This window comes from Bacillus rossius (genome assembly GCF_032445375.1).
Source record: "Bacillus rossius redtenbacheri isolate Brsri chromosome 9 unlocalized genomic scaffold, Brsri_v3 Brsri_v3_scf9_2, whole genome shotgun sequence".
NCBI classification, from domain to species: Eukaryota; Metazoa; Arthropoda; class Insecta; order Phasmatodea; family Bacillidae; genus Bacillus; species Bacillus rossius.
This window is the reverse complement of record NW_026962013.1, coordinates 11854431-11871252: the sequence shown is the minus strand read 5'-3', so window position 1 is coordinate 11871252 and position 16822 is coordinate 11854431. Positions and strand designations below refer to the sequence as shown.

The 16822-nt window shown below is 36.2% G+C and overlaps 1 protein-coding gene across 1 annotated transcript in view; it reads right to left on the bottom strand.

Annotated features, from left to right (window-relative positions):
- Positions 1–16822, bottom strand: part of LOC134543105 (DNA-directed RNA polymerase I subunit RPA2) — a 48076-nt gene that overhangs the window by 13709 nt on the left and 17545 nt on the right. Inside the window, exons 12-16 of the mRNA XM_063387909.1 lie at positions 15481–15585; positions 9828–10004; positions 5717–5818; positions 4683–4795; positions 3976–4117 (exon numbers count right to left, since the gene is read on the bottom strand). Coding sequence (XP_063243979.1) covers positions 3976–4117; positions 4683–4795; positions 5717–5818; positions 9828–10004; positions 15481–15585 — 639 coding nt within the window. The remainder of the gene's footprint in view (positions 1–3975; positions 4118–4682; positions 4796–5716; positions 5819–9827; positions 10005–15480; positions 15586–16822) is intronic.

Below are 16822 nucleotides of genomic sequence, written 5' to 3'. Positions count from 1 at the left end.
CAAGTCGAGGTATCTAGTTTTTTCAAACATTGTTGAGAGGTGGGCTTCCAGCGTTGTGCCCTTCCTGGGGTCATACCTCTCAGTATGGAGCTGGGCACGCAGATTGCTCTGAATCCGCAGACTCCAATACTGCTGGCGGAACATGGCCTGGAAGTGATTGTAGCTACTGGTGGTTGCACTCAGCATTTCCCACCAGTAGAAAGCCTGCCCTTTCAACGCACTGTTGAGGCACTTTAGTACCTCAGCCTCGCTGAGATTGAACGTGGCCGCATATTCCTCAAAACGTTTCAGGAACCGTATAGGGTTCTCGGTAACCCTTCCTGAAAACGTGGGCATGGCCTCTGCCCAATGCTTGGCCGGGTGGTGGATCAGAGTAGCAGGGTCCATACTCGACGTGTTTACAAACGTCCTGCTACTTGGCCGATGAGTGATGGGTGTGACACGTGACGGTTCCTGGGGCTGGTGCTCAGTGTAGCACTCGGTGCCGCCCTGTCGTTTGCCTGCGGTGGGCAGTGTGGGAACAGCGGGTCCATGGCACTCGCTTGCCTGGGCCTGGCCTATACTACCAGCTGATCCAGCTGTAGGGCTCGGTTGAACAGACAGATTTTCAAACCTGTCCCTCAGCGTAGCTGTGGCCACCTCGATGTCACCAAGCCTACTCTCCAGGTGCTGGATGTGCTCGCGCACCTCTTCCCTGGCATTGGCCTGCCCTCGATGCTCGTTGGCCATCATGTTTCTTAGGGAAGTGACATGGGACTCCAACCCATCTACCCTGCGGTTGTACTGGGAGACCTGTTCGGCTATCTGTTGGATCTCCTCGTGTTGTTGTGCGAGTCTAACCTCGATGCTATGCTCGAGATTCCTGATGCTGTCACTGGTTTGATCTAACTTAGCAGTAAGATTAATGTTATTTTGCTCTAATTTTTCAGTGAGAGCAGTGTTGTTTTGCTCCATGGCAGTACTGTTCTGCTCCAGTTTCTCACTGAGAACGGTGTTGTTTTGTTCCAATTTAGAGTCGGTCTGCTTTATCTGAGCATTTGTCTGCAGCAAGATTTGCATCAGTGCTTCAAGTGTCACTGGCGGTGGAGTAGGAGTACTGTCCTGGGGTGCAGCTGTGTGAATGACAGTGTCACTTAAGTTTTCCTGCTCCATGATTAGGGGAGATGTGGGCCGCCCTAACCTTTCCTCACAGGTGACTACAGGCGAATTCCCTGCAGATGATGAAGGATTCGACTCACTGCTTGAGGTTTGTCCAGTAGCATTCTCCTCGCCTACACTTCGTGATCTTTCTCTAAGAAAGTATTTGTTTTGTTCATCTGCCATAGTGATGTGCAATGAAACAATCGACCAGATAATATTTTACACAAATAGTGCACTTGCACTCAGTACTTGGCTGGTACAGAATTTACACAAAAAATGTTGAGGTGTCCCTTAACCTCAAAATCGGCCCCACCGTATGGGCTCCAAATAAATATGTGAGGGAACTTTTGAAGCTTAAAAGCCCCACTTGGGTTGTCAAATAGGTATGTGCGGGAACTTTCTAGTAGTTTAGGCCCCACACACACACTAAAACGTTGGGCTGAATAAAACTGTGTAATAAATTAAATTTCTTAATTGTGTGACTCTTCACTGGTAATGTTGGTATAAGGTAAGTCACAGTTAGGTGTTATTTGATTGATTTGGAACATACATAAATATACACTGGAGTGGGTAAAATTACAAATAACACAACACAACACTTTGAAAAAAAATAAATATAGAATTATTTTATTCCAATGTAAAACTATTTCAAAAATTCAATCTTATTAATATATTTAATTATTATTCATATCCAAAACAACAACCTAATTTAACGGTGACATCATAGTAATTCAATAAAGGTTCAATTACCAGGAGTTATGTTGCGCACATTTAAATATTTTCAAAAGTCTTAATTCGGGTTCGTTGACACTACACAGTTTTTAATTAATGTTTTTAGGGAACTTAAATCAATTTACCTCGGCTAGATAGGTTCAAAATCATCGGCAGAGCTCAGAGCCTCTCATCTATAGGACCACTGAGTCTGTTAATTAATGTGTAAATTCGTAAAATTTATGTCCAAGTATTATTTAGATTATCTATAAAGTCAATTTAATTCGTGAAATCAATGTTTATAATAAGTTTCGGCGATGATGTGACGTAAAAACGGGAGTTTCGTGATTCGTGCATAAGATTAGGACACAAAAAAATCTGGACACTTTTATTACTCACGTTAATTACTCCTATGATATTTATCTTTTTAGATAAATCCTATTTAAATATTCTGAACTCCCTAATGGTTCATAATTATCATCCACTATCCGGGATGCCTGATGCTAGATAGCTAATTTTCAGGATTTAAAATCGCCGACGTCACGAAGTTGCCGCTCATTCAGCTGGCCATTGTAGAACTCTCTTTTTTACTAGTTTCCTCAAAATAACCAGTAAGACTCACTTTTAAATGGTGGCCCGTGATTGGCCAAAAGGACCGGTTCAGTCACCTAATTTCTTACCGAAAACGTAAACTCCGAACGCAACAATTGCGCGGATAACAAAATTTCACTTAAAATTTAAATAAATAAATATTAAAATTATAATTTACATTATAAAATTACGGCGTTAATTTTACCGTTTACAGTTTTCAAGTCCATTAGTCCTTAGAGGGGTATCAACAATACCTCGTTCAAATAGTCCGGTAAAAATCCAAAGAATCACTTTTCCATAGACATACATAACCAAATATTGTCGTTTCTGAAAATAAATAATATTATACATAGAGCAAACAAAAATAAAATAAATCGTAAATAATAATAATAATTAAACTGTCAAAACAAACATGTTGCAGTACAACGCTAATGGATAGGGACAAGATTTATGATGAATTGCGACAGAATTGAAATTAACACCGCAAAGCATGCCAATGCATACAACATGTAACAACGAAATGCAACCTAATACTACATCATTTAGCACTGAAATGTAACTAAAAATATGAAATCAATCAGCAATTCGACAAAAATTTAAATCAAGTTAAAATAAATTTATATATATATATATATATGTATTGATCCTGCGTATCTTACCTAAATAACACATTTGTACAATTTTACATGTTTCAAACACACAAAAGTTTGCTGATTTTCTTATATTATACAATAGTCAACAAGTACTGAATACCTTAAGATTATATTGATTTATAGTCTCATTTATTTCTGATAGACCTAACTTTCACATTATACAACTTCCTTAGGAAAAAATATTTTTTAAATTGTTTGGTCCGACAAGATAGACTCATGGAGCAGGATATATTGAATTTCGATAATATTCCAATAACGAACAATTACCGATTCCCTAAATGACACTTTTAAAGCCAATATTGCAAGACAAATACTGCATAGCATAAATGTTATTTTTGTCTTATATACTCCTGGTTTCACTAGTACCTCTGTCATTGTGTTACAAAAACTTACTGCATACATTTGCAGAATAATGCTGTAAATATACGTGGCTGTCATGGCTTGTAGTACATGACGAAAGAATTTACTTTCAAGCCATTTTAAATTAACGTACTAATGGAAAGTACACTTTTTCATTACCTGAATGTTACTTCTAAACTTTATCTTTTTCACCTATTTCGTTGTTTAAAACAAGCATAATTAATTACTTTCTGGAGGATTATGAACGATTGGATTACAAAATGGGTATGCAATAATATGTACATACATAGATTTTTCTTCTTTCTGAAGCATAACCACAGAGGACAAACTAATACTACTGATCAGTCACACATCAGTAAATATTTAAATAAGACAGTTTGACGTAGACCTCTGTAACCGTTTCGTTGCAAACGTGTCGACGCAGAACGCCAGATTAAAGACCTTGCATCGTACTCGGCGAGGCAAACACAGTTCCGTCACCCGGGTCGTAGTGAAAGAACACGAGGGCCCTCGCACTCACAGGCACTCGGACGGTGATGACGGCCCTCGGAGGTGGCTGCACCGGCGAAGTGGACCCGCACAGCTTCACGTGGTCCACGATGGCCGTCTCCGTGCTCTTCCAGCGGCACGTGACGAACTTGCCCTCGTCGGCGTGGTAGTAGCTGCGGCAGACACCCCCCGCTCAAAACGACTCTGCGCCACACGTGTCATCGGTAGTTCTGTTCTATATTATTACTAATGATATTACTGTATACAGTGGCGTAGCTAGGATTTGTGTATGGGGGGTGTTAAGAAGCATGCCCCCCCCCCCCCCCCCCAAATTAGGATTTTAAGGTGTAAAATAGTGCTATTTTAGCAGTTTTCGGTTTTAAAATTTAAATATTGTAATTGTAAAATTTTTATTAATTTTAATATGAAATTTGTTTGAGTGATGAATAAGAAATTAATTAAAGATTTGGTTGCTACAGGGGGAGGGGGGGGTGTTAAACCCCTAACCCCCCCCCCCCCCCCCCCCCGATACACCCCTGACTGTATATATATAATGCATGACTCGAATCTTCACAATTATACATTCACCAGGTGGTAAACGAGAGTAGACGCACTGAAAAACTGTGAAAAAAACAGGGAGAAGGAAAATTTATTGCTGCTTAAACAAACAGGGGGGGAAAAAAACTAGGCGGAAGTCCAAAAGAAAGCCACACTAAACCTCACGGCAAGGACACTTACGAGTAGAAGACAGAGTCCTGCTCCAGAATCGTCCCGGGGTGAGGAAGGCCGTCAGGGTCCAGAGTTGGGTACGTGCCTATTTCACTCGGGTCCACGCCAAAATACGAAGTCGCCTGCAACAGTTGTTAGTTGGCGATGATGATGATCACTGCAGTCATATTGCAATCTCTGCCCACCACGTACCTAACTGGTACGTTGAGTAAACTCTACTCCATACAAAATTATAAATTACATAGATCAGATCCATACATAGTAAAAAATCTTTACAATTGTTAATGCAAAATTATTTTATGATATTTTCATTTTAAGGAAGTATGAAAACTGTATCCTCTTCGGGATACAGTAAATAACTAACTGACAAACCAAACATTTACAAAGGTGTTTCAAAAAAGAAGTGTACATACGCCAACAAGCTGAGTAACTTATTGGGAAAAACCATACTCAGAAGCAAGTGATGGAGCAAAAGAAATATTGTATATATCAAAAGTTTTTTAATAATCCTGACTAATAGAAACTGAACCATTCTGTTACTTACAGAGAGTCAAGATTTTATGATTTTATAATAAAAAATTAAATATTTTGTAATAATTTAAACAAATCTTGTATATATGCCATATGTATCATGCACAATGTTAAAAACATAAAATTATTAAAATTGATGCACACATTACATTTTATGTATAAAACAAGAAATCAAGTTAATTTTTTTCCCCTCCTAAGTTTTATAAGTAATTACCAAATAGTTTATAAAATCATTTGTTACATAATTCTTCAGCAAAGTATTACTTATTAAAAAAAACAGCAAGAAAACATGTCATCTAATTTCTGAACTACGACTCCGTAGTTTTTCCCCCAGCAAAAGGATGAAATGTGTCACCTTTTACAGGGTGGCCAAAGTATTAGCAAAACCAAATTTCAGGTCTATCCAAGGATTTTTAAGGTTGTTTTAATTACAACGTTAATAAAAATACAGCCTACCATTTTGGTTACATCAGAACTAAAAAAACCAAATATAAAATTAACATGCTACTCACAGTTTTCAAGTCAATGACTTCAGACTTATAGATGGAGCCATGAGCAAAGCCCCTCTCGAAGGAGGCTTTGTTGATTATCATTGCATCTTCCATATCGTAGCCCTGAAAAAACAATACATATGTTAAAACTAAAACAATATATGTTAAATCAAACTATAAATTTCTGCTCTGTTGTTTTACTTGTTTTTGCCTCCAGTTGGTAGGAATTTACCAGACAATGTGTTTTTAATGTTAAATTTGCCATGCAAACTAGGTACTTGTGTTTGTACATAAGAACATTACAAAAATTTTGATCCTCATCTGTAGGAAGCCTTCATCACAGCCATTCACCTGAACCTTCTCTTACACTGTACCATCATTGTGCAGTGGTCATACCCCAGGGACGTAGCTAGGGGGGAAGTCTGAAGGGTCCAGACCCCTCTGTTAAAAAATTTAAACAAATAAAAAAATCTAAGTGAAGATAGAGTAAGAAAATTACAGCAACTTAGCTATATAAGGTTACATATACATAGCTTTATTTGGAAGCATTATTGTACAGTAGAACCCTGTTATACAGTAGAACCTCATTTTTACATACCCGCGATATACAAATTCCCGCGATTAACATATTTTTTTACATGTACTGTCAATTTCCCTATACTAATAATGCATTCATTTCCCACCTTGTGCAAAAGCATTTCCCACTGTTTACATAGAATTAGTGCTGTATTTCGTGGCAAACCATCAGAAAATTTAGAGAAAACAATAAATTCTCAAAATGAATAGCGTGAAGTTTAATTATTAAGCGTTACTGCATGAGTGTATGGTCACCACAGCTTCGTTCGCCATTGTAAACAACTTACTTTTTTTTTGTGCCACGTGCTATTGTACACCATACGGCCATGAACCAAACGTATGGTGACATAAACATGAAAATTAATCAGTACTTTTCTTAGCGTTCCCCTTTAATCTTAAATGTATTATGCATGAAAATAAAGGTGAAAACTCACATTTTAAATACACAAAATAGCAGATTACTGTTCCATTATTAAAATACGTTTTAAGCAACGTACGAGTTTCCTATAAATATGGCGTCTTCGTGCATATTCGGCGATGTTCGTTTTACCACATTAGAAACATTCTGAAAAGTCAAATGGCTGCAATGAATATCCAAACAATGCAATGTAGGGATGGAACATCGACGTAATAGCATCGATGTTTGACATTGATGTCATATCGATAGATTAACATCGATGGAATAAAAGTATCGACCCCAAACAATCAATGTTCATACCATCGATGTTTTAGTAAACGGTCGATTTTTTAGTAACTGAATACAAAAATAAGTATAATTTTTTTTCAGATTTATGAGTACTGTTGATTGAGTTATTGTTTTTTTTTGTTCCAGCGGCTTAAACAAACATAACCGTCGTCATAGACCAAATTCACAAGTGAAAAAAAAATTAAATAATTAAATTTACAAATATTTAAATTTTCCCTGAAGGTCACCTTAAAATAATAATACGAGCATTTTTTGTTTAAATATTTAATCTTTTTTGTTAATATTTTAGGCTCTAGAGAATAGAGATTCAGTAGTTACTTAACATTTACTTATGCTTCCACTGAACATTCTAAGTTAAGTGTTTTATAACTCTACTACAATGCCTACACGTTGAAGATTGATTATTTTTGTTCTTAACAAAGTGTTGCCATAATAAACTTTTTGGCGGCATTATTTCTGCCTTCCTAATCAGTAATCAAAACATTCGCACCGCTCACCTCATATACAATAATATTTTTGTCTAGAATTTATTGACTTACTGTTTACATTAAACCAGTGTTGCCAACATGGTACAGGCTTGCAATAAATCACGCTAGAATAGATCGGACACAAAAATAGGCAAAAATAAACTAAACATATAAAAAACAATGAAAGCTAATGTTTTAACCTTGTAAATTTATATACAACTCTCTGATAAACAGAACTTTCAAAAAAGCTATATTTAGCGGAGGAAAAAGATAACAACACTGCCTGAAACATCGGAAATCAACATCGACTCGGCACTAATACATCGATAGTCGATAAACATTGACACATAAACATTGATGCTAAAATATAGAACATTGAACTTCCAACCATCGATGTTTCGAAAACATTGACCATCGATGGCCATCCCTAATGCAATGGCAATTTAACTTCTATTCCTCAACGTAAACAATTATATTGATGGTGGTAGCTATCGTTTTATAGTATTATTTCTCAAAACATCTGAAATTAATAAAACTTTAACACATAATTAAATACAAAGTTCAAAAATCAATTGTGTTACAAAATTTCAGCACCAAGTGGCTATATCAAGATGCTTCAACATTCTTATCTCTTACACAAGAACAGCAAATTTCATGTTTAACTTTCGGCAATAATGAAGAACGGAGATATTGGATATATTTATAATTTTAATTATGTGAGATAGTGAAGTTCTAGCTAATAAATAAAAACGTACCCGTCTCTTAACATATTATTTAGTGTGGTATATATTTTCATATTGTTTCCCATATATTGAGATGATAAAAAAATATTGAACATTTCCCTCATTTTGTGTTTTCCCCATTTTTACATATTTTTTTTCCTGGTCCCTTGAAATATGTAAAAATGAGGTTCTACTGTAATGTTTTTCAAGGGAGCACAAGAAAAAACCATTATAAGCAGGAAATCTCAATTTAGCACTTAATGTTCGAGCTTTGTACCAATGGACTCACCAAGCTATGTAAACAACTTTAATGTTAAAACCAGAAATAGTATACTTGATAGTACATGAATTTTCTGAAACAAGCCAACAATTTTTCAACTTCGTCTTGTTCCCTGGTTAAATTTTGTTTGTCTTTAAAGATACACTGCCACATTTTTTTGTAAAATTGTCTCACGATTCATGATGACAACATTAAGAGTGAGAACATCTACTCCTTCGCCACCTGAAAATGTTTAATTTTGGGATTCCTACGTATGAAAAAAAAAATTATTTGTAAGCAATAGTAAACATTTTTAGTTATGCCCTCGCTCAATGGTTGGCAACTTAAATATCGTAGGACTATGTACGTGCTGGAATGGCAAGGAAGAGAAGAGTTGACTAAGAGTGCCAACTGACACGTAACTATGAACATTGTGTACCTTCAGTATAGTGCATAAAATTGTATTTTAACAAACTTCATGTATTGTATGGCAGTGATTGTAAACATAAACATACATAAAGGAAACTTTTTATCGTAAGTGTTGGAATAATTTGCTTTTAAAACATTTTTTCCCCATTTATTGAATGTTAGAAAGCAAACATTATAAGCAGGAAATTACACTATTTATGAACATTATATGCAGGAAATAAATACATTGTCCTTATGGGGGAAATATTGGGACTTTAAAAATATGACATTATAAGCAGGAAAACATTATATGCAGGAACATTATAACAGGGTTCTACTGTAATCCTTGTAGTGGACTACAATAAATACATTTCCTTCGGCACACCTAGCCCAACACGCCTCATACATAGAAGCGGCAGATAGGAATTGTTTGCAAGAAGTCTATATTTAATGCCGGTTTGCATACATGTTAGTTGTAAGCACGTCTTTCATACAAACTTGACATTCGTGTGTCATGTATTAAATAAAATTGATATGTATGTATTTACGGCTTGTGTCAATGAAAACTTAAAACAGCTGTCTTAAGAAAAAAGTATTAAAAACAACTAAATAAAAACCAAAATGTAAAATGCTAACTGCTAAGTTTTTCTTTTCTCAAGCAAAATCATCACTTAAATTTCTATGTGTTTTTGTTGTATTAAGTTCATACTCCTATTAAACTGTTTATGTGTACTGTATTTTAAATTATTTTTGTAGACCAAAAGATAAAAAAATTAGAATAATATTATCGTACCTAATACTTACTCTAACTTTAATGACAACTATTTGAAAAATATTACATTACGAACATAGAAAGTTGTACTGTCATAGCTGGAGTATTTAAAAAAAATATACATACACGCTATTTCTGAATGTTATGACTAATTAATGAGGTGATGAACACATGTGTTTGGACCAGTACGGCAGTACTGTAAATGAAAAACAACAGACTAACAGTGTATGAAATGACTGCCACTATGGCGTTGGTCCCCATGGCGTAGTCGTCCAGGCTGACTGCATCGTAGTGGGTCGGCCTGAAGAACGGGGAGGCAGGAGTCTGCAAGCGGTACATCTTCGTCTCCGTCTGGAGATGCCACGTGTGGCATGGGGTCCCCATCGTCTGCTTACCCATCTGCGAGGGGGATACAAATATCACTGCATTGGACAGAAAGGCATCAGGATCTTTCGCTAGACAGCTTCGTATGCACTGTACGAACCACTAGCTTAAGCACGAAGGCACTATAAAATGTGTAATGTATTACAATAATACTTATTAGTTTTCTTGCTTTCCTCTTTACAAAAAAGCAATATAATTTTCAATAATGATATGGCCTATTATTTTTTTCATTTTCAATAGGCATGTAATTTAAATGGAAAAGTTTTATTTAAGATTATGTTTTGGACATACAGTAGAATCCCGCTGATGCGACCCCTCACGGTTTCCAGAAAAACGGACTTATAAACGGAATGGTCACAATAGAGAATTCGGGCCAATCCCCCCCCCCCCCCCCCCCCCAGAGGGCCAAATATATCCGAATACATAAAAAAAATCGCCTTTGTTCGCATAGATTTCATATTCAAATAGTCTATGGTGTAAAAAAGACAACTTTTTAAATTCATATTACACCTCGGACTCGCATACCCCGAACAATTGGTTCCGATAAACACTCGCGCTAAGTGAATTCGCGTCACGCGAGTTCGGCTATGCTAGCCGGCTGGTGGTTATTTTCGTTCAAAACGTGGCGAAGGAACTTGTGTGGATCATGTAGAAAACATTAGGCTATAAACGAAAGATATAAGAACAATGCTATCCTGAAATGCTGTGACATGTTTTTGGAGTAGATAATCACAGCGATAGACCGACAGGATGCGCTCCCGCCCTTGCCGTCAGCTATGTTTATTGTGACAGCTCAAGCAATTATCTTTTCCATGTCCCTTCACAGCATAAAAAAAAATTTAAAAAACATGTGGGAACGGGTAAGTGAGGGGAAGGAGAGCGGAACTGCTGGCTGCTCATGCATCTACTCGCCAGTCGCTACTGTCTGGCGGCGGCGCGCGCGTATGTGCGTGTGAGGCTGGCGAGCTAGCAAGAGTGTGACGGTAAATGTCGACCTTGACCACTTCCGCTTACTGCAGGGCTCGCTCTCTTTTATCTGTCTCCCCCTCTCACAAATATATTGGCTGGCAGGTCTTGCCCTCTTCACCTTCTTTATCTTATCTCTCACGCACACTTGAAGCACCTAATACGTCGCGCCCCTCAAATTTTTCAATTGCAAATTGCTGCCTTCCTTTTGTACTGCATTTATAATTTCTTCTCTCTTTTTAAGAATCGTGAAGAGAGTAGACTTCGGAATGCCAAATTGCTGTGCTATCTTCATCTTAGAAATTGTCTTCTTATCCACTTGCTGGATAATCTCATTATTTTTCATTAGCGACAAACTGGCTCGCTTTATACTCATTTTAGCGAATCCACGAGTCCGTGTAAATTGAAAAACGAGTCACAATCGTCAAACGTGATCGGGATAGCAATAGACGCGTGCGTAGATGCTATCAGGTGATGCGCGCAGTTTACCGGTATTGGCTAGCGTGGACAGTCTAGAGGGGTGGTATCTATTTTCAGCCGTCTTTTGTATGCCTGCCTTCTTACAGTACAGCGCTCGCCAAGATAAACGTGAACACACAGCGCCCAACAAACTGTAACAGACTTGTTTTCAACCGATTTTACTCAAATTTTCGACTTACTCTGCTCAAATTTCTCACGGTTTCTTAAAAAACTGTCGTACAAACGGAATGGACGCATCAGAGGGGGGTCGCATCGGCGGGATTCTACTGTATGACATTGTTGATTATACTGTATGTCATAAGAAACCTCAATAACAGAAGAAAAAAAAAACAAATATGCACTCACACACAAAAAAGCAAAAAAATCAGGCAATGTAAAAAAATTAAAAACATATGACAGCACAGGAAATTCAGTGGAAGGAATTAATCAAAAAATGACTACAGCACATACGGACACAGTGGGCTAACAACGATGAGACAGTAGCAACAAGAACGGTAGGTTGACAAAAAACAACCTTGGACAACACAATGACGAACAGAATAACCCAACGATGATACTAAATGGATAAAATGGACAAGACAACACAACACAGAGACGCACAGGCTGGACATCACAGTGATGCTACAGTAGGCTTCTGCGAGCAGAAGATTTTCACTTCGAGTCGAGCTCGAGCGAGTTTGCTAAAATACTCGCGAGTATCGAGTCGAGTTCGAGTTTTTTTTTTTCAGTTTATTGCACATAAATTTACTGTGATGGAGTAATAAAATGTGAGAACTTTTGAGAAAAATATGGAAATAAAAAAAGAAACCATTATCATTGTTAGCCTACTAAATAGATAGACCTACATTAGAGGTCTGCGAGCCTAAGAATTTTACTTTGAGCCAAGCTCGAGCGAGCCTACTTGAAAGTTCTCGAAGCTTGAGCTTTTGTGATACAGTTACACTTTTGGGAAATTATTTTTACCTTAAACTTAGTAGGTATAATGTTTGAATAAAGTATTAAAATGAAGTGGGCTTATTAATTTTGGGTAACTATTTACAGAGTGCTTTTATAATTTGCACTGCTAGGAAAAAAAACATGTTTTCCATTGAATCTAACCTGTTTCCATTGGTTCATTAGTAACTGATATAATCCAACTAACATAACCACAGTTTACAAGTACGTATATGTTTGTGTAAATGTAACATAACTTTGGAATAATTTCATCCTTGTCAATTTTTCTGGAGTCCTTACTGAGCTTCAACTAACTGAGCACCAAAAATCATGTTGTTTGAAAAGTACATTCACATTGTTTCAACATTTCCACTTTTCGGCACAAAAATTCTGAGAGAGATTGTCATAGAGTATTAAATTCTGTTCTTCAATCTATCATGCAGAAAAATAATTTGTTCTGCACGTTCAGGAGTTAAATTAGCTCTACGATTGGAGATGGTGTTTACAGCAGATGAGAAGCATCTCTCGCTGGCAACCTGTGTGGCTGGAATGCTTTAGTAAAATTGTTGGTAAATATGTAGAGTCGCTGTATATGCGGAAAAAAAATGCTAAAATTCCGAAAATACTTTTATTCTATGCTCTTTCACTTCCTCTTTTCAAATCAACCGGCGGAGATAAGAAATTCCAAATACTTTAGGAATATCGAATTTTTTAATTTTCATCACAATACCTGGGTATTCATGCGGCGATCACCATTGTTTCTGGTTTACGAGTATCTATTATGTTTCTTATTGGACAATTTTGTCACGTGACAGTTCCGTGATTGGCCAGTATTCAAATGAACCAATACGTGATTATTTATTTATTTATTAATCCGTCGGAGGTATCGCGACGTAGGTGAACGACTACATCATTTCCTTCTAATGGCAAAGGAAATGTACCCGCCTCCAACTTAGGTGGGTTTTTAACGTTTCTAATTTTAAAGTCTTATTTTTTATTTTGATATTGTCCGGGTTTGTTAGGTCAGGTCAGTTACATTATAAATACTTTAAAACTAAAGAACCATTGAAATTAATTCACATTATTTTTTATGTCCGCTTAGTTTGAAAGTATTAATAATGTAACTGACCTGACCTAATCGACCATTTTATTTATTACGCATTCACGAACACACGGCAAAATAACAAAAATGGCGTCGGTCTAATGGTTGTACAGGTGTTGTATTGCAAAATTAAAAAATTCTATATCTCCTAAAGTATTTGGAATTTCTTATCTCCGCCGGTTGATTTGAAAAGAGGAAGTGAAAGAGCATAGAATAAAAGTATTTTCGGATTTTTAGCATTTTTTTTCGCATATACCGTTACTCTACATATTTACCAAATTGTTTAACCTCGAAATTAGTGTCAAATATCTGTAACTTGTCATTAAGTTTAATCAATTTAAAGTAATAAAAATAGAAGCATTTTACTTAATTCAATTTACACTTGCAAAAAAAACTTACGCACAATAAACCTACATGGAAATTAAAGTCTTTTTCAATGTCCTGTAGTCTGAAATATGTTTACTCATGTCATCAAATGTAGAGCTGTACTGAAGAAGCCGGTTTTGCCAATATTTAGTTGAATCGGCATTTCTGCCAACTTCCAATACTCTTGTTAATTTTCGGCCGATATTACTGAAAAACGAAAGAGACTGCCATAACCTAAAAATCCACTAGTACCCTTTTCACTTTTCGTAGTAGTACTGCATTCTTTCAGATCGCATTATTTCTTAGCAACATGTGCCAACCGTACATATCAAGATTTAACATCCTTTTTTTTTAATATGTCCTAAATAAATACATTACCATCACGGTAAATACACATCTCGGTTATTACGGCAACTATAGTGCAAATGTGGTAACTATCATGCTTCTGCAGTAGTTATGGTATCCACAAAGAATCGTTAGTTCTTTTTATGGTAATTATCTTAAGATAACTATTGGAATTGTACTGTAGTTATGGTACATCATCCATATTTCTTCGTAAGTTGTTGTTCATTTGTCTTTTCTTCATATTTATATTTACGTGCGCCATTACTGGCAGGAACTTTCATAAAAATTTTAAACGGGACTTTATATCACACATTTTATGGCGTAAATGATGAGACCCCGGACAATTTAAACGCTTTTTACAGTAAAATGCGGGAAATGTTTCCGCATAAAGCGGGAAATACTTCCGCATAAAGCAGGAAAGTGATACATTAAAACTATGCGGAAAATTATAGAAGTAAAAAAAATTCATCACGGAAATTCGTAAATCCCGGGTACGTAAAAATGATGTGTTCATGTATACGGTCGATCATGTTACATTATAAAGTAAAGGATAATAGTGTTGTAAGACTTTTATTCCCTTATAATGAGAGTCTTTTTTTTTCTATAGGTAGAGTGCAAGAAAAGCTCGCTCGAATTTCGAGTTGTTGAAAAGCCACGAGCTCGAGTTCGAGTATTACTAAAAAACTCGACTCGAAACTCGAATTTCGAGTACTCGCAGGTGTCTATGCTACAGTGTTCATCTTACTGTCACTGTTGTGGTATCCAGAATATAGTTTTTTTCACTTCGCTGGGTTATCCTGTTCGTCTCTTTGTTGTCGTTATGTTGCCCACTGACTGCATTTAACCAAAATTTAATTCAAATCATAAGAAACAGTAATCTTTTAATGTTTTAAATTCAAGAAATGTCATTTCCAGATAAAAAATTATACCATCGAGAGCATGGATCAGAAAAAATTTAGTTAATTTGTCCTAATGAGCATCTCAAATCGAATCTCTTTTGAATCAAAAATGCTTGCTAATTTATTTTTATTTTTATGAATGTATCCGTTCTAGACCTTTAATACAGATTGTTTTATCGTAAAATTTCAGCATGAAAATTTTACCACTATTTGAGTGGAGTAAGTATAACAAAAACAGTTTCTATAAAAATAAAAACTAACACAAACACACTGTTTTAAAAATGAAATTGGAATTTAAAAAAAAAAACATAAAATCTTGTCTCCACCAATCACCAAACACTGCCACACACCGAGATGGTCCACGTGTTGGCAACACTGGTGCGAGGGGTCCGGGACGCACCTGACACTGGTACATGTTGCGGGGACTCTGGTTGCAGTCGGGCATCGGGATGAGGCAGGCCAGGTTGCTTAGGAAGCTGATGCTGGATATCTCCTGGTGGGTCGTCTGGGCAAAAAAATAAACCAGAGCTCAGCTCCACAGCTGCCAACCCCACTCATACCTATCGCATCTCCGTCGAAACCGCATTCACAAGTGTATTATACATCTTCATCTGAGTTTATGACTGTTCTGGATAATGCACGCAAGTGGCAGGTATCAAGATCTCTAGGTTTCACGAATCAATACATACTACACTATGTATGTATTTATTTTATTGTCATCAAGCAACACACATAATATATTTAATTTAATTTATATAATTGCATATTAAAATAATATCTTGTGAAATGGTAATAAGGTAGACACAAATACAACAAAAAATAAATTTAGCGAATTTCAAAGTTGTCAGCGTGGAATTTTTAATTTACTAAATTTCCTCCAAAATTTTTGTTCAAATGAACCTCAAACCTTTCAACTACATAGGTACTACAGATTCGATTGTATTTGAGGGTTCAAGGATCCGACCGGCCCACAAATTACTTACCAACCAAAATTTTCCAATAGAGCTAGTGCAAACTTTATCAATGGGTAGCATAAACATGCCATGAACACATACATTGGCTAACGCATTGCTAGGGACAAGATTGTATGGTAAATTACGATAAAAAAGAAACAACATCACAAAGCATTTCAATACAATGCAAAACACCAAAATGCAAATTAATAAGCTATTTAGCACAAAAATATAAATAAAAACATTAAATCAATTAGCAACTTCATCAACTTAACTCAAATAACTAAATTTAGATTTTAATGAGGTAAATTCATTGAATGTAATTAATTTTAAACTAATTTTTTACCCAAATGTACGAAATAAATGGACTGAAAAAATAATACGTATTATGTTGTTAAATCATACATCTCTTTTTAGCAGACCTTTTTGACGTAATAGTATTGGCACATTTTTCAGACACACAAAAAATTTACCAGTTTAATTTTATTTTTCTGAGTATATCTGGGCTAGACAAGCTTATTACTAACGAATTTATTGTTTAAGTACATTATGTGTCAGTCAAAATGAGACTATTTTGGTTAAAATATTTTTATTTTCATATTTGTTAAATAATGTACTATTTTAATGAATAAAGAATATGTATAAAAATAAAACTATCAAATCTTTGTCCCTGGGCATTACTGATGAAGAATGTAGCAGGACGGCGGGAGGGGGGGAACGTAGCAGGACGGCGGGAGGGGGAGTACGTAGCAGGACGGGGGAGGGGGAGAACGTAGCAGGACGGCGGGA